Source organism: Dipodomys ordii, unplaced genomic scaffold (assembly GCF_000151885.1).
Source record: "Dipodomys ordii isolate 6190 unplaced genomic scaffold, Dord_2.0 Scaffold65, whole genome shotgun sequence".
Lineage (NCBI taxonomy): Eukaryota > Metazoa > Chordata > Mammalia > Rodentia > Heteromyidae > Dipodomys > Dipodomys ordii.
The window spans coordinates 6,132,459-6,151,966 of NW_012267281.1; the positions used below are offsets into that span (position 1 = coordinate 6,132,459).

Sequence of the window (19,508 nt, forward strand, 5' to 3'; positions counted from 1 at the left end):
AGAAAGAAATAAAATACATTAAGATATAATTTATTTAAGGGTTACAATAAATTTAAGGGTTCATATATTCAAGTCTGAAGAATAAGATCAATCTCATCCTCTTGACCTAGATTTCTTTCATTTCTTTCTCCCCACCCTTATCCCAACCCCCTCTCTCATCTCTGCCAATGTCTCTCTTTCCTATATCAGACTTAGAGCTTGAACTCAGGGTGCTGTATCATAGCTTTTTTACTCAACACTGGGGCTCTAGCATTTGAGCCACACCTCTACCTTGGTGTTGGGAGATAAAAGTCTCACAGACTTTCCTGGTGGGCTGGCTTTGAACCTCAATCCTCACATCTCAGCCTCCTGAGTAGCTCTAGGATTATATACATTGAGCCACTAGTGCCTAGCCTGAATTTCTTTAAAACTACTTTCAAAAGGATTTAAGGCAAATGCTTATTACTGAAGTATAACAAAGCAGTATGGGCATGGGAGAGAGGAAATTCCAGCACATAGAATGAGGGCTTAGAATCCTTTTGGCTTCCTCACTCTGTGGCCACAAACCCGATGAGTCTTCTGTCTGTTCCAACCCACCTGACTTTCCAGTTCTTCTCATTTTATTCCCTCACACGACAGTGTCTCTTTACAAAACAAGTAGACAACAGCTCTTCTTATTTTTACTAGGCTCAACTTCTTCATTTTCTGTCATCTCTTTCTGACTATGAATTAGATTAAATAATTTAAAAACAACAGTGACCAAAAACCTCAGCTAAAACTTTTATCAAAGTTACTTTAAAAATAGAGACAAATTTGCCTCCCTTTGTGTTTGATTTTCCATATAACTGGCCTTTTTTCATCTTGAAGGAAGTAGCATGGAGCTAGATTTGATATGATTAAAAGAATGTCGGAGATAAGAGACAACCCACAATTTAAGTGTGACGTTTTTCTTAATGTTTTTTCAGAAGAGAGAAGGAATTGAAGGACAAGAGGGGGAAAAAAATCACACTTACAAGTCCACTTATGGCTACAATCCATATGTAGGAACCAGAGGTGAAAAGCTAAAAAAGGAAAAAAAAAGATAACTAAAAATAAAATTCAACTGTTAATCATAGTATATGTAATTTTATAAACTATACAGTAATGATCACTTGTATTAAGTATTAATTGGACATGCCTTAATAAAGATTATAAGCAAATATAAAATTAAGTATCAATTCTATTTAAAAGAAAATAATATATATTATTAAATACAATATATATACATATATGTATTTAAGACATTAGACTTTTTATGGTTGAAAACAAATTCGTTGAACTGCTCCCCTCCTACAAAGACAAATAAGTGAAATTCAAATATATTCTTATTTACAAATGGGATTGTCTTAAAGGTAAAAAGCTATAAATAAATAAATTTTTAGAATTAACAAAGTAAAAATATGTGGTCATCATCAATGTTTGGTGTCAATTAGTGCCCTATGATATTTGTTTAACAAGTTTCTCATTTTGATTTCTTATCATTTCTACTCCAAATTTGTTGGCATACAGGTCCATACACAATGATATTCTTCTTTTTTATAGTTGTTCCTGGGTTGTGACCTCAGGTTCTGGGTGCTGTCCCTGAGCTCTTTCACTCAAGGCTAGTGCTCTACCACCTCTAGTTTTCTGGTGGTTAACTGTAGATAAAGAGTCTCATGGACTTTCCTTTCCTAGGCTGGCTTTGAACTGTGATTCTCAGATCTCAGTGTCCTGAGAAGCTAGGATTACAGGTGTGAGCCAGTGGCACCCGACTATTGATATTCTTCTTAATTATTAATATCCTCATTCTAGTTCACTCAAGGAAGAGTGAGCTAATAAAAGCAAAGTTAATTAGTGACTAAGTAATCTGAATAAGATCTGTGACATCTGTTTACTTGTTTTCCACATCATTTACACCTAAAAGTTATGCTCAGGGTTCAAAAAAATCCTAAGATGTTTCAAAGTGTCCCTTGGAGAATGAGATGATATACTGTCTAGTGTTTGCTTATTTTTAGGAGTTTAGATTGAGTTTCAGGACTTAGGACTACAGAGGAAGAAGTACAGTACTGATGAGCAACAGTCCTGGTTTATAGGTAACACTATGCTAACTGGAAACTTCAAAGTTTTGCACATTTAACATGGATGCACAAAAGGAAACAGACACAAAAGGTAAGAGAGGCCAAGGAGGAGGGAAAGGAAGCTGTGGCTGCCACTTTTTACCCAATCTTTCACTGGTGTGAGGTTTGCTTAGTACAAATGACTCTCATAATAACAAGGATGATGATTATACAGACAAATAATTTCTGTAGTTCTCTCTCTCTCTCTGTCCATTGTGGGGCTTGAACTGAGGTCCTGGACACTGTCCTTGAGCTTTTTCACTCAAGGCTAGTACTCTACAGCAGTTTGAGCTACAACTCATCCAGTTTTCTGGTGGTTAACTGGTGAGAAGTCTCACAGACTTTGCTGCCTGGGCTGGTTTTGAACTGTGATCCTCAGATCTCAGCCTCCTGAGTAGCTAGGATTACAAGCTTGAACTACTGGCACCCACATGCAGTTCTCTTAATAACAAAAAGGGAAATAAGCTACATCACTCTCTACTAGCCAGTCATTCCTTTCAAGGCTTTTCACACACAAACCTCCTAAATACTCAATGAGAGATATTCTAGGAACTCTATTTCACTGGTGAGTAGACTGATTGCCTATACAATTTGCCCTGGGCCAAATAACTATGGGAGGTGGAGCTGCACTGCCCACGGACACATGCTCCCCACCCTGCTGTGTCCCATACACATAAAAAAGAACATGGGAGTAAACACTAAATGCTTTTGGCCTCCATGTCCCTCAGCATACTGCACATGTAGTGCAAACTGTGCCAGCTTAGATTTTGAAAGGATGTGAGTTTTCCTCACTGTTAGACTTCTCAAGGACAAGAACCACGCCTTCCACTTCATCTTCCACAGTTCCGAGCCCAGGACATAGCCACCGAATGTGTACATGTTCCCTAACAGGCATTTTGACTCTTCTGGTAATGATTAAAGCTACTCACTCCTCATACACTCACTGTCCCTGACTTCAAGTGGTTGTGATAGGGAGAAAGAAAGGAACAGAAACAGGGCTCAGAGGGGACCAAGGCAGGGAGATGCTGGAAATATTAGCCACACTCACTTCAAGGTGGGGAAAAGCTAGAACTGGTGCTGGATAGGTGAGAAGAACCCTGGATGCCATTCATGCTAAGGACTAGATTTTATCAAGAAGCCAATGAGGCAACTCCACTCCTACCTTCTGATACTGGTTTCTACTTCATGAAGTTATTGGGACTATTAGGACAATATCAAGAATTTATATTACTTTGAGAAACCACTTGTGGTATTTGCAGCTACATTTCTGCCTTTGATCAGAGCTGAGAAGGATCACTAGGTTGTAAAATACTGCTGAAATAGCATTAAATACAAAGGCTCTTGTGAAAGACTAGGCAGTATCTCCTTATCCAATTATATCCCTTTTTCTCCCAAGAGATGAACATTATTACTTACTTTGCTTTGCTGAAAATAATAATACATTAAAGATAAGATCCTATTGAGTTGGATGCTCTCATCTGTTCAGAGTACACTAAAAATGCCCTGTGTTACAATCTCTGGCCCTTAAAATAACACTGTAATGTAGATATTATGATCCTCATTTTACAGGTGGGAAGACTGGAGCTCAGGAAAAGTAGAAAGCAAAACAAATAACTATCAGACTAAGTAACCAAGTTCCCAAATCTACTTGATGTGAAGACTTTCCATATGCTACACTGAATTCCTACTCCCATAATGAATAAAACAACGTCTTCATCCTCTATTATGCTACCTAACTCTAGAGTTGGAACTGGTTAACAAGAGGTTCTGGGGGGCCCTAGGACTTGACCCACATCTAACTCACAGAGAAAGTCAGGTCAGAACTGGAACCTTACCTCATGGTGTGGGGGTTGAGAGATGAGGACTATATAACTTATGAGAAAGGGTTGTAAAGTGGGAAGGAAATACTGGCCTCAGATAAGCCACTGATAAGGCATCAGACTAGAGAAGTGAGAGGAAATAATAAAGGTGAAAAGGGGAGGGAGGAGGGCATTTACAGTGATACTTTTACTTGGTTTATATGTGTGGGATAAGGAATGTTATGAGTATTAATTAGTGGATCAAAGGGCCACGCTACACATTGAGTAATAGGGAGCCATAGAATAAAATCTTACATCAAAAGCTGTGAGTGTAAAAGAATGATAGATAGTAGTGACAGAAAACAGAACATTATATGTGTTTTCTAGCACAGGTCCCAAAAATGTGTCAGGGAGCTTTACATTGAAGATCACTTTTTCAAGTTTGAGTTTAAAATCTGACAGTAAGTCAGATGTCTACACAGCATATCTATTAGCAAATAGTGATGCCATCATGTGGATAAAAACACAGAAGGATAAATGAGCAAAACACATTGGGCTTCTTCAAGCTTTACTTATGATTCAATAAATTAACTTCAACATTAATTTTCCACTTTCCACTGTTCTCTCTTGTTCCCACTTCAAACTACGATTCTTAAAATATACTTACAATTGTGTAATTAAATGAAAACACTTTCCACTGATACAAATTACAGTGAAAGGTCTTATCAGATTTCTAAAGGCTATGAAAGTATTCTAGTACCTTCTACACCTTGATGTTCTTGTTCTATAGCACTTCCTCTGAACATCTGATACAGATCATGAAGCCAAACTCATGGGAAAAAATATTGTTTTCAAGGAGATCAAACAAGAGAAAAACAAAAGAAAAAATAAAAAGAAAGTTAAACAAATGTGAATGTAAAATGTATACTGTACCTGCAGTCCCAAAATATAAATCAATGTCTTGTTTGTGATGGACAACGGGCCCAGAATTTGTGCCACTTGGACTCTTGGTATGGAGCAGTAAAATGGTACAAACAGAGCAAACACAGGTGCCAAGCTATGCAAACAAATAAAGAAAAATCACTGTAGTATGACTGAATTTAAAATACCAATGTAGATGGATATTTGAAGTAATATTAATTATAATTTATTTCAGTCTGAATGCAATGTCTTAGATATACAAGTAAGTTTTCAAACATGCATCATGTGCAAAATAACTCATAAGTATATATGTGTCTATATATATATATATGAATAGTTGATCGAAAGTCCACCTATTTTTGACCCTTCCCAAGCCATTGCAGAGAACTGTTTCAACTACTAATTAATAGTGAAGCATTGTGAGAAAATGTAAAATGGATGCTATGTTTAATTTTCAAGAATGACTTCAAATCTAATGTCAGACAGAGGCAAACCAGAAGCAACAAATGTTAAGAGTTCTTCATGGTCAAATCTCGAAGTCTTTAGCCCCTGACCAGTCTATCACCACAATGGACACCGATCTCCCTTCATTACATTCCTTCCTCCTTTTGTCTTGAACTCTTTTTCTTGCTGGTTCCCATCAACAGCTCACACCACTTTCCTACTTCTTTCTTTTTTGGAATGGGGTAGGGACTCCTTTACAGTTTCTTTTTCTTCTTGCTCTTTAGCTTCTCTTTGGATAATGTCAATCCCTTCTATGGCTTTAACTAGAAAAATGAAATAAGTCCTAATAGTATCTGCCTGCCAGCCTCTCTTCCTGACTCCAAAACTCGACTTGATGCTTTCAACAGGACTTACTCAGAAGTCACATAAGTCCTTTTAGCATTTTCGCTTCTTTCTAAGTTGATCTCCTAACGGTTACCTGTATTCTCTATAACAAGGTATCTTCCCTGCTTGGTTCCAGGCCCTGTGCTAGTAGACAGCTGACTGACTATCTCATTCAATCACAGGACCATTTCTTCCACAGGTTCAAAGGTAAAATTTAAATATGACTAGAAAGTAGCAAAAACCTACACCATTTTATAATTGTCTTCCTCTCTCTTTCTGAATCTAGTTCATCATACACAAAGTATTCTCTCACTAACTCTCTCTTCTTCTTCCTAATATCTCTGTGTCATTGTCTGTCCCTCCCTCCCGGTCTGTCTGTCTCTTTCACCTGCCCTCCACTTTTATGCTCCTTTATACACAGACATGTGTTATTTTCCCAACATAAAACATTCCTCCTTTTCCTTCATGGCAGTGCTCAACTCTCCTCTGAGATGTATTAGTCAAAACTGGATACACAGAAGTGTGAAAAATACAACTAACTTTCAGAATGGGAGCATGGCAGGAATGGGGATGACTACTGTGCTAATCAGTGATTGATTCTTCATGTGTCCATCCTCTTCTCTGAACACACAAAACAGCTTAAAAGAAATGGAGTGCAGCAGATCCACTGCCTTAGCTTCAGCATCAGCACAACAGTTGGCACAACTTAGGAGTTCACTCAACAATCATGGGATCTATTTTGCATTTTGATGCAGGGTCTTACCATTTAGCTACTGCTGGCCTATAAATCATGATCCTCCTGCCTTAGCTTCCTGGTACAGGTGTGTACCTCCATGCCCAGCCATGACTCACATTTTAATTAACTCTATGAAAGTTTCCAGAACTCCAATAAGATTATTAATAAGGAAAGCACTTAAGATATACCCATCTTTAGCATTCCTTAGTGCCTAAGGAAGACTCTTTCACATAATCCATACTCCATATGTGTTAGATTAAAAAAAAAACTAACAGTAGTTTCTATGTACTATACAAGAGAGCTCATTTTTTCCAACTCTAAACCCAAACACAGTTGATTAAACAGCTGTGTTTCTTTTTATTGAAAAGCACAAGTTAGCTTAAAATCCTCCAATGACTTCCTGCCTCAGAGGTCAAAGTCATTATAAAGATTACAAGGCCTGAACCCATCATCCTCAACCTGCTTGTCCCCTGTAGAATAGCACCTTATCAGAGCAGTCTTACCCTGACCACTCCTCACATGTTTACATATACATATATACATACCAACACAGACATACACAAAACACATCTACTCCACAGCCCCAACCCACTCAATATTCTGTCTCCCTTATTGCCCATCTTTCTCCATACCATCAATCATCTTCTAATTTATCTCATGATTCATTTGTTAGTCATCTCTTTCCCCAGGTAGAATAAAAAGTGAATGATGTGGATTTAGGTATATTTTATATGTTATCATATCTTCACTCCAGAAGTGGCATAGATTAGGTAAGTGGTCAATAAATACTTGCAGCACAAATGAACTGTCCTTTAAAATGCTGGATTCAAACAATAGAGTTTGTCTTTTGTTTTTAAAGTTCCTTTTTTTGTTCTATGGTTTTAAAGTACGATTAGCAAATAGTGTTCCACAGATACTCAAAATAGGACCCGGTGAACTATTGGTAATAATAAAACCCTGCTTTGGTTAGCCAGTTGCTATAGAGCTGCTTTTCCATAGAATACAAATTGAGGTTCTTAATTCACAGCAGTTCTTCTGTCTACATTTATCAATAATATACAAAAAGTGATGTCATTCTTAATAACCTGAGACAGAGTTCTTACTTGAAGTTATATTTCAACATAAATTCAAAAAATGAGAACAAGAATTTGTATGGCCACAGAAATTTTACATCTTCTACATCATTAGAAGTTTAAAAGTTCCTTAAAAGTTATTCATCAGTATATAACTGTACATGATGACTAAATAGCAGACCACATATACACATAATGCAAAAGCACACATTTTAGACCAGAAATATCTGGGGTGTTTTATAGAAATTTTGTTACTATTTCTATACACACAGACTGCACCAAAACACAATGGTATTAGTCAATGACTAATGACTCTTTTCCTTATATTATGGCAACATTTCTTCTTCCTATGGCCAATGATAATCAGTTTGACCTTTGTCTTACAGTAAATAGCTAACTTCTGAAAGTCTATCTTAAGCAAAAAAGAAAAAAATAAAAGTTATAGAGTCCATTCATATTTTAACTAAGATCATTTCTAGTTTTCAGTGCCTATTATTATTATTATTGGTCAGTCATGGGGTTTGAATTCTGGACACTATCCCAGAGCTCTTCAGCTCAAGGCTAGCACTCTACCACTTTTAGTTTTCTGGTAGTAAACTGAAGATAAGAATTTCAGACTTTCCTGCCTGGGCTGGCTTGAACCACCATCCTCATATCTTAGCCTCCTGAGTAGCTAGGATTACAGGCATGAGCCACTAGTGCCTGGCAAGTGCCTATTATGTTCTCATGATATATTTGACAGAACAAATAATGGAAATGCTTGACCACAAGTCCATCTCACTTTTTTGACAGTAAAGGGCAATTACTGCACTTTCATAATACAATTACAACAGAAGAAATGTTTGTGCACCATGAAACTAACTCACATAAAACTTCAACAGTACTTGCAAGTCTCCTCATCTTCTTTATATACATGACTACTTTATACAGAAAAAAAGATTAGAATAGAGGCCAGACAGAATAGAGGCTTTAACAATATGAGTCTTGCATTATACAGCAATGCTTTACTTAATAATAACTATAACTAGAAGAAAAAGCAATAGTTTGGCCTTTTGAGAAGCTGAAAATCTTTCAATACCATTAGTTTATGATTTTGTTGGTTTGTTTGAAGTGTTGGGCTTGAACTGCAGACCTTCTGCATGCTAGACCAGTGTTCTCTACTCTGAGCTACAGTCCTCAATGCCATGTTTACCTACCAAAATCATAAAATCTTTGTATTTTCCCTTCATAGAATTATTGTACCAGGAATTACCCTAGAGAGCATTTAGTTCAATACCTTATTTTTCAGACAGTAGAGGAGAGACCCCAAGACTTCAGCTGGTTTGTGCTCCCGTTTGACAGGTTCCTTCTGTAGCTCCTCAGCACTTTAGAGCTTAGTAACACCCTGAGGATAAATCCACAAGGCCAATTTTACAGAATTCTGGAGCAAAAGGCTTCTGGGGTCATAGAGCTACAAATTCCTTATCAAGTGATTCATTCTTTGGTCATTCAAAAATCATCAAACAACTTACACAGCATCTCAATAAGAAATAGCATATTCTACTTAAAAATTCTACCACCCCCCTTTTTTGTTTGTTTGGTTTGAAATAAGTTCTTGCTGTAGTATGTAATAGCCCAGGCTGACCTTGAACTAATGAAAAACCTGTTTCTGGAATATTGGGGTTATAGGTATGCACTACTATGCCTGCCTCATTAATTTCAACTTTTGAGGATTTTCATCTTTTAGGCTGAAAGTTTTCTCTATAACTTCTTCTTACTTCCAGACGCTTGACGGAAATTATCACATACCTACAAAGCCTCAGCATATGCAATCTCTCTCATAAGATCAGCTCTCCAGGTTCCTTACCACTCCAGGCACAGCCTAAGGCTTCGACACCAGCTTAAAATGCAACAGTCAGAACGGACTAATAAAGGCCAGATCAGTACTGGGTAAGAGCAAATATCACCTCTTATTCTAAGCACTATATTTATAGTAATTTTCCCTACAAACAAATTGCATTTGGCCATATTACACTGTGGGCTTAAACTGAATCAACTAAAGCCATGAGGTGAGCAGCGAGACTCTTATTCTGTATGCAAGAGGCTGGACTTAATCTATAATTGTTCCCTTCAGCCACCCTCACCATTGTCCTGTCCACACAGTACTGATTCAGTCATCTGGTCTCTGCCTGAAAGCAACAACTAACCTGGGTCTCCTGACAAGGACTGCTCTGCTCCCACTCACCACAGAAACCCATTTCTTTATCTGATGACAAGATTTAGAGAGCATGCTTGATACTAAGTTTCCAGGCAGAGGGTATTGTCAAAGTTGACATACTTTTCTTTAAAACATTTTAAAATCCAAGCTTTTAAGCAGAATATTAATATAAAACTGTCAGTAACGTATGATTCTTTGTTTTTATGCCTGATGTTTATTTTTTATGCTTAAATCTTTATAGAAAAATTGCAGAATATCAATATAAAACTGTCAGTAACGTATGATTCTTTGTTTTTATGCCTGAGGTTTATTTTTTATGCTTAAATCTTTATAGAAAAATTTATAAAGTTCCATAGATATCAACAATTCATAAATTCCAAGGGGCTTTTGGATAGCTGTCTTTAAAAAAGAAAAAAGGTTAGTATCAGAAAAAAATCTCACTTCCCATTTCAAAAAAAGTACACACACGCATATGTGAAGCTAACTGATTAGTACTCTTGCCCTGTCACAGGGTGACAGGAAAAAAAGCGCCACCATAAAAGGATGTCAGCACAGTCTCTTAAAGCAACATGCCACACTTAACTTGCTTCAGTTTGGGCAAATACTGACTGCTGCTACAGAGGCCCTCAGAAGCCGCTGGTGTGTAAGTACTAGACACTTTGCTTTTTCAGTAAATTCTTTTAAGAAAAGCTTTGAGAGCTTAAGTTTAAAGGTAAAAGATAAAGGAAAAGAATTGACTAGATGACCAGCTATAAATATACTTAACAAAAATTACATAAATATACTTTGGATCCTCTTGATTATTGGCAATTTTAATTAGCTACTGTTAAGTCAGGTGAAAACCACGATGGGTCATGGCAGAAAAATTACTGCCAAAAATTGGACTCCCTTTTTGTACTCTTTTTGAGTAAATTTAGAATGACAAAAACAAGAATAAATTTAGGAAATCAAGAATAAATTAAAAAAATAAAAATTAAGAATAAATTAGCAAAAAAAGTCAATACTTTAATCTGAAGGGATAGGAAGGTTTCTTAAAACAGACTATTCATAAATGGGAACGTATTTTATATGCATAATTCAAAATAAGTAATTACATTTCACTGACTATGTATCTATGTACTAGAATCTTTTCTATACTTAAGATTATTTCTCAGGATGGAATGCCAGTAATAGAATTCCTGAGGCAAAGGGTATATTTTGAAAATCTCTAGTAAATAGTATTTTTAGTTTACAAAAACTGATTTTATTAATTTACTCCCCCACCTAACAGAGTATGTGTCTGAGCTTTGTCATATCTCAGAAGTTAAGATAACTTTGATATAGCAACCATTTGGATAAATAAAAAAATAATCTGTTGTTTAGTTTGTATTTATTTGATTATCAGTAAAGCTAAACAAAATTCTGTGTGCTTCCTACAGCTTCTTTTCTAAAAAGAAAACAATTCTCAAACAGAAAATTATATGCAGTGATTTGTTAGAATTTATATCCGGGTTGAAATGGAGGTAATAGATATTATAAGCCATGAGGAGATTTCCTCTAAAAAAGGGCGTAGGGTTCGGCTATTGTTTGGATAAGTATTATCGTTATTTGCTGTCCCTCAGTATACCAGAGAACTGATCTCATCCCCATGAGACTTGAACCATTATTTACAAGGTGTTCAGTCTCGTGCAAATTGCTGCACATCTCTGGCTTTGGTTGTTTCTTTGTAAATGGGGACAAATATTTCTGCCAAGTCCTGTGACACTGCTCTCACAGTAAGTGCTAATTGTTATCTACCATACTCCCATCCCACCATTCATCTGCTGAGGGTGAAGCCAACAGGCAGTTTCTGTACCCCTATCATTATTTCTCCTTATTTGAAGATTATTCTTTTCTGGAGTATTTTACATAAAGATCTGGGTCTGTGGGTGGTGGGACATCTACACTTTCTTTCACAGCATGTTTCTCTCTGAGGTTTAATTGTTCTTTTTGAACCCAAAACTGCAAGAGCACATGGTTCCTTGAAGCATTTTCACTCACAAATTCATATGTTACGTGGGTGGCTGTGGTGAAAATTCCTTCTTTAAGTTGCCTCTGGCAGGCTGCCTTGAGTGTATCTGTACAGCAGCCAGTTAGTTAGTGGAATAAACACTAATTCAGCCATGAGGAGCCTTATGGATCACACCTAGTACAGGTCAGATGGGAGTAAAACGTTAAGAGACAAAGTTGTTGTCTTTTAGCATGCTGCCATCTAGAAGGGCCTTTGCCACCTAATAAATGGAGAGTTTCCAGGGAGACTTTGCTCTGGCATGGTGAGGCCCTAGAGGGTGGCATGGGCCAAGGCCAGGCAGTGTCTTCCCAAGAAGTCTGCACAACCCTCAGCTCCCAGGCAAGAGGAGATAATGTGTGAACATTGTGTGCACACTTAGGAGGAATTTAAATTCTTATGAAGCTTGAGGCTCATTGAGAATTTTTTTTTAAATCTTGTTAATTATATGAAGTTACCCAAAAGCAGTATGAAAATAACTGAACAGCATAAAAGCTGTATCAGGTATTCATCTAATTCCTTCTACTGAAATTGTATTAAATACTGTTAAAAGGAGTACGTTCTAAACTCATTTCTGAAATCTATCATTACTTTCAAATATGCTATGAAGTAATAGATGAATTTATCTGGCTGAACGGTCGCTTACCACCTAGGCCACGCCTCCAGCTTCTCTTACTTTAGGCTATTTTTCAGATAGGGGTCATGTTTTACCTTGGCCAGCCCTGGGACTACAATCTTCCTACTTATGCCGCCCAAACAGCTGGGACAACAGATGTGAACTACACACCACTGCTGTTTGTTGAGACGGAGGGTCTGTTTTCTCCAGGCTTGCCTTGAACTGTAATCCTTCTGATCTCTACCTTTCAACCTGCTGGGATTATAGGCATGATCCACTGCCCAGCCCAAAGGCCTTCATTTAAATCCACCTATCTCCTTCTTTCCCTAACCCTTCTCAACTTTCTTGTTAAAAAAAAAAAATGAGTTGATCTATGTTAAGGTTTTGAGATGCTTTCCTACTCCACTGGTTGTCTATCCATTCGATCAGATCATGCTGGAAATAGAAGTAGGGGCAAAACACACCATACTAAATGTCATTTCTGGAGTCAAAAGGCTAGGGTTTTGAACCCTGACACTTTACAGGCATGTTAAGGCCAGTCACTTGAGGGATCTGTGCCTCAGTTCCACCATCTGTAAATGGACTGCTGGAAGAGCACAGGTAGGATGCTCAGACAGTGGTTGGAACACACATGCTGCACTAAATAGTACAAGTCACCTATTCATCAAGGGCTTTCCTATGTCTAACACAAAATCTTTCAATGAGGATCACATGGGCTGATATTTGGCTACTCCTTTACTAATGCACATCTACTGACTATCAATTCTCAGTCATCTCCACCTCAGTACAGAAGCACAGTGACCTCAACAACATGGTTTCCCATGCTCCCCAGCAAACAGCCCATCCTGCCTTCCTGGGGCAGGGTAGAGGAGAAAGCAGGAGAGTGGAGACCAGGAAAGTTTTCAGAGCATCTGGTTTCCAAGAAAGTTTTAATGGAATGAAGGAGCTAAGAATGCAAAACAGGGGCAAGGAGAGAAGAGTGTTAATGGGCACAGATGTGTGAAGAAATACACAACTCCAAAGATTACACAGTTTAATATGGCTGGATCCTGGGTATGAGGGAGAAGCTGTCCAGCAAGCAAAATGAAAAAGGAGCAAAGCCCACTACCAAGCAAGGAAGCTGTGGTCAAAAGCTTTCATTTTGCCAGGGCCAATGGACACCAGCTGCAGGGCTCTGAAGGTACTGCTATGGCTCCTGAAAAGAGAAGGGAGGGAGAAATGCAAGGAAGGAAGCAGTCAGGCAAGGCACTGGGAGCAGACAGAGAGACAATGCAGAAGTAAGCACAGGATTGAGAAGGCTAGAGGCCTAGGCCAGCTAACTGAAGAATGAAGCCCTGGCCACTGTATGAACCCTCACTTGGAGCCTGCTGGGCAAATGTCTGAATTCACCTGGAATTCACTTTACCTGAAAACAAGGAGATTTAATGTTCCTATTTTCAATGAGATAACAGATCAAACTGGAAACTCCCTTGAACTTCAATGAGAAAAGGTCATATTATTTCTAGGGACATTTAGATTCAGTGAGGAGACTCACACCTATAAAAGCCTTTTCTGTTATACAGTTAATGCTCCTGACACAGGATCCTACAAAGTATGCCACATGGAAATACAGTATCTGTCTTCTTTATTCGGTAATGAGCATCACAGTGGGGTTGTTAAAAATTTCGAACAGTTCTTCTACACTACATCATCTTCATGTCTGATAACTTTCAGACCTTCCTAGTCAGTATTAAACCTGCCCCAAAGCCACACAAGGAATAACCAGAAAAGAAGGAAGAAAAAATAGCTAGAATATGTACAATCTTAAATGTGCAGGTGTTTAACCAAATAATCTCACTCCATGGCAACTTTCACTTTCTATCAATTCCAATGGGCAGTGTGTGCTGTTGAAGCTGGTCTTCACTGAGTGCCCACTGGGGTCAAGACACTGGAAGAGGCAAAGGACAAACTGCAGTCTAGTGAACACTTCTTTGTTCTATCTTCAAAGAGTTCTCTGTCCTGTCAACTGCTCTTCCATAGACTACTGCAGGATGTTTTAAATCAGCTCTCATAGGGTCAGCAGCAGTGTCACCGACTAATGACACCTTGGGAAGGCTGCTTATTTCGCCCCCTCAGTTTATCACATTTCCTTCCACAAACCAGAGAAAACAAGCTCCCCTCAGACAGGATGACCAACGTTGGCTCCACTAAGAATTACACACACTCTGCTACAGGTGGTTTTCTAGGAGGACATAGATCAGTGAGAAAATGTTGAAGGACAGACTATCAATTTAGGACTCAAAGATGGTCATGCAGGAAAAACAACATACTATAGTATACACAGATTTATTTAACTAGGTCATGGGTCAGATACTATTAGTAAATTAGTGGCACTAGAACAGACAATCTAACCTTACCATGAAGTGACAGGGGGCTGCACTGTGCAGTCATAATCAGGAATTCATGTTCCCATCTCCCATTTTATGGGCCAACAGCACATCCTGCATCTTGGGGACAACTGTTTAGTCAACTCAATGGAGGTGACCACAATCATTGATCAAATGCTAGGACTTGGTTTGTGTGACACTGGACCAAACTCGGATGTCCCATTTGAACAAGAAAAAGGAAGCCTTTTATAAATGTTTGACAAATGCTTACAAACTTTGGTAATCAGAGGAAATGTAATGATTTCTTCCTTCCATGGGGCATGTTTGTTGTCAAGGGAACCAAAAACAGCTTCAACTACTGTCTGGATACATCCGTGTTGATCTGCATTTCCTTAGTAAGACTCTAACCTAACCACCATAGTTTTATGCCTCCATTCCCCTCCCTTCACAATGACTTCATTTCTCCTCATTTTCCCTCAATCCTACCTTTCTTCAAGAAAATAGCCACAGGACAAGTAAACAGGGAAAGAATAGAGTCCAACAACATTCATAACTTCACAAAAATACTATAATTGTTATATCTATGTGCACATACTTTGGTGGCTCCACTAGTTATTTCTGAAAACATGCTCTTGGAACTTCCTCTTTGGTGCATGCCAGAATAGGCACTGTGAGTAAGGCCACCTCTCTGCGTAAACTGACAGGAGTCACTCTGATCAGTAACCATTTTTCTTGACTCTTTAAAGTCACTGCTAAAGACATAATGATAATAATAATAATAAGCCGGGTATCGGTGGCTCACGCCTGTAATCCTAGCTACTGAGGAGGCTTAGATCTGAGGATCGTGGTTCAAAGCCAGGCTGGGCAGGAGGCTCTTTTCTCCAATAAACCACTAGAAAATCGGAAGTGGCGCTGTGGTTCAAGCGGTAGAGTGCTCGCCTTGAGCAGAAGAGCGCAGGGACAGCACCCAAGCCCAGAGTTCAAGCCCCACGACCGACCAAATAATAATAATAATAAATGCTAGCAGCAGTTCCTTTTCATTTGAGGTGTTGAGGGTTATTAAAGTATTAGGAAGTAATGGTGACATTTCATGAATCTTAAAGATAAAACCAAAAGCTGGTATTCTAGTATGCACTAAATCTTTGAATGTGGTGATAGTTTTGTTCTGTTTCTGCCGTAAATTGCAAAAAGAATACCTTAATTATCCCAGCAAGTAAATTAGGATAGTAGAAGTTATGGGTACCCTTTGAAAAGTCATGTGCTTTCAAGTTGGTTCTGAGGTTAAATGTTTTCACAATGGAGCTTTAAGATAATTTTCTTAAATACTGATAGATGGGTTTTTTTTTGGGGGGTGTCCTTTATTTTTTTTTCTCTGTGGCTAGAAAAAAACCTGCCAGTTCATGTCAACACGTCCGGTTACTCAAAAATGAGAAATCTTAAGACATGTGGGTAACTCTATTAGTAATGAATAAAATTTGCAAAAACATAAATACAGACCTACTTTCATGAACACAAGGATGTTAAATTGAAACTATTTTGCACAACTACTTAATTTAAAGAAACTGAAAATAAAAGAACATAAGAAAAAATACTTTGTAAGATATTTTACTAAGAAAGAAATGAATTGCTTTACACATTAACAGAGATATAAAAAGGATCTCCTTTACTTACCAATAAACTAAGAAAATGGCACAGATTACTTCTAGGAAGTTCATTTTCAGGAGGAACAGGTCTTCTGGAGGCCAGCCACACCTGTTCCTCAGGTCAAACCTGAATAAGTACCTGATTTCTTGCCTCCCAGTTACTAAATATGCCCGTACAGAAAAGATCACCTTCTAGATTCCAGCCCCTTAGGGTGTGGAACACAAGGATAATATAAGGACCAAGTACCTCTTTTCACTAAAACATTATGAGGAAAGTATAATTATTTCCCCTGCAGGCCCCCATCCCTCCCCCTCCCCATCCTGGGTCTTGAACTCAGAGCGTGGGTGCTGTTCCCTGAGCTATTTTGTGCTCAAGGCTAGCTCTCTACTACTTGAGCCACGGCACCCCTTCTGACTTTTTATGAGTAGTTTATTGGAGGTTAAGAGTCTCATGGACTTTTCTGCCTGGGTTTGCTTCCAACCATGATCCTCAGATCTCAGCCTCCTGAGTAGCTAGGATTACAGGTGTGAACCACTGGCACATGGCAGGAACTATAATTCTTATCAATATTAGTATTCCAAGGGAAAAAAAATTTAGAACACAAATTTCTTTGAGCTACTCTCTAGGTACTAGTTTAACTGTACATATGTACTATGTACTAGTTTAACTGTACATATGTGTATAAATATATATACATGTAACATTTCAGAAGCTGCTGTCTAGTAACAACAGCAAAGTATTTAGAATATAAAATTATATTTGAAAATGATTAATTATATTTGAAAATGATTGCAAATGCCTTTGCAATCCAGAGTATGATACAGACAAACTGTATGGCAAACAACAAGCAGTGTATTGGTATGTAGAGAAGAAGCACAGTAAAGAATACAGGACAGAAAAAAAAAATACAGGAGAGTACTCACTAGCCTTGTACACATATATTTATCTGTCATTTCCAGGCTGTGTTACAGGTAAAGTTGTCATTTCTGTACTCCTAGAGTCTAACACATAGAGACACTAAAAGCAATGTTTGCTAATAACAGAATGGTATTAATTCAAGCTCCAGGGAAGTAATCCATAGGACGTTTAAAGAAAGGAATAAACTGTATTGCTGAGGGAAGATTATAATTGGCTGACAGAAGAGAGCAATGACAATAGTCAAGGATACAATAAGATTTCGCTTAACTTGGAGATTATAAAACTAAAACATTAGTCAAAGGATAAAGACAAAAGCAAGAACTAAAATTAAAAAGACAACTACAATTACCTTATGAAATTAGCCCTTGAGGGGTTTACCAAATATCCCAAATTTCAAAACTATGCCCGATCTCCTTTACATAAGCCCATTTCTGCCTCATCTCATGCACATGTCTATATTCTGACAACACTTTCTTTGCCTGGTTCTGGCATGATAGTAATCAGTTAGAACTACCCACCCCCACCCCAAAAGTTTTTCCACAGGGCTGGCTAAATACTGGGAGGGCACTTCTGCTGGAGGAAGAACTCCTCCTGTCATCTGCTCAGGAAAGGCTGGGCCATGTGCCTGTGGTATCTGTATTTTGGAACCATTAACTCTCAATTCTTCAAGGGCATACAAAACAGTTGTGACAACATCACAGAGAAGAGGTTAGCATGACCTTTAACCTCTCAAAACCTTGGCTCTTCACCTGGAAAGCAGGTAAAACCCAGTAACAAAATATAGCTTGTGTCAGGAGTTAATGGCTCACATCTGTAATCTTATCTACTCAGGAAGCTGATTACAGGTCAAAGCCAGCCAGAGCAGACAGTCCATTAGACTGTTATCTCCAGTTAACCACCAAAAAGCTACAAGTGGAGTTGCAGCTCAAGTGGTAGAGGCCAGCCTTGAACAAAAAAGCTCAGGGATAGTGCTAAGATCCTGAGTTCAAGCCCCTGGACGGACGGACGGACGGACGGACGGACACACACACACACACACACACACACACACACCTCAAAAAAATGTAGTTTGCACATTAACTATGAGTTTCCCACATAACATGATTTAAAGAAAGGTGCACAAATGTGAATAAAGAATACTGAAAGGTAGACTGAAAAGTAAGCAGAAAACAAGGTTTTTGCAGAAAGAGATAAATGGGAAAAAAAATCCTTCCTTAGATTAAAAACAATTAGCTACTTACCCATGCAGTCTATTCATGTTCTATGTTAAAAATTAGATTATAGGGGCTGGGAAGGTGGCTCTTTGGTACAGTGTTTACCTTGCATGCATGAAGCCCTGGGTTCAATTCCTCAGCACCACATAAGCAGAAAAAACTGGAAGTGGTGCTGTGGCTCAAGTGGTAGAGCGCTAGCATTGAGCTGAAGAGCTCAGGGACAGTGCCCAGGCCCAGAGTTCAAGTCCATGACCGGCAAAAGAAAAGACTATATTGATGAAGTTTTCAAATTGCTTGTGTAGAAGTAATAATACAGTATATTATGTTTGGGCACATATGAGATCCACAGAGAGGTAGGTGTGTATGTGTGTTTGTTTTCCCTCCCCTAAAGTAGAATGTCACCTATTTCCTGAACAAGAAACAGGCTTTACAAAAATGGAGGGACAAAGGGTGACCAAATGTAGCACACCCTCACTAGACACTATGTTGAAAATGAGCTATACAACTTGTGGGTGGGGATAGGAGGGTAAAACTGGGAGAGAGTTAGGGAAAGGGCAACACTGTCCAAAAAGAAATGTACTCTTTACCCACGTAACTGTAACCCTTTTGTACATCATCTTTATAACAACAATAAATTAGTTTAAAAAAATAATGAAGAAATAGGCTTCTGTGTTGTCTCTTAGTGGCTGTACAGTGTCCTACGTGTTGCTATACTGTAAGATAGTTAAGCAAGATGTTAATGAATTCAAGGACATCAAACTATTGGCAAATCTTCATTCTTATAATTAGCACTATATTAAACATTCTCACATTTGAAATGTTCCGAGACCACGTCATTATGAGGCCAGCTGTCAAGCAACGGCACCTTCATCTCTAAGTCTTACAATTAGGTGACTTTCCTATTCTGTACAAAAGTAAATTACTCACAGAAAGGATTCTTCATCTACTATCAGGTTTATCTCCCTCTGGCACTTATTTTAAAGTCATTTCCCATGAACTTGTTTGAAATACTCCTCACAATTTTAAGTTGATTTTTTTTTTTTTGGGTCTGGTCGT

At 38.2% G+C, this 19,508-nt stretch overlaps 2 protein-coding genes across 2 annotated transcripts in view; one reads left to right on the forward strand and one right to left on the reverse strand.

Annotated features, from left to right (window-relative positions):
• The window catches only part of Ubac2 (UBA domain containing 2), a 133,644-nt gene that overhangs the window by 44,476 nt on the left and 69,660 nt on the right, over positions 1-19,508 (reverse strand). The window contains exons 5-6 of the mRNA XM_013022995.1: positions 4,847-4,970; positions 993-1,040 (exon numbers count right to left, since the gene is read on the reverse strand). Coding sequence (XP_012878449.1) covers positions 993-1,040; positions 4,847-4,970 — 172 coding nt within the window. The remainder of the gene's footprint in view (positions 1-992; positions 1,041-4,846; positions 4,971-19,508) is intronic.
• The window catches only part of Gpr183 (G protein-coupled receptor 183), a 14,807-nt gene continuing 5,512 nt past the window's right edge, over positions 10,214-19,508 (forward strand). Inside the window, exon 1 of the mRNA XM_013022994.1 lies at positions 10,214-10,311. The gene's annotated coding sequence lies outside the window, so the exon portion shown is untranslated. The remainder of the gene's footprint in view (positions 10,312-19,508) is intronic.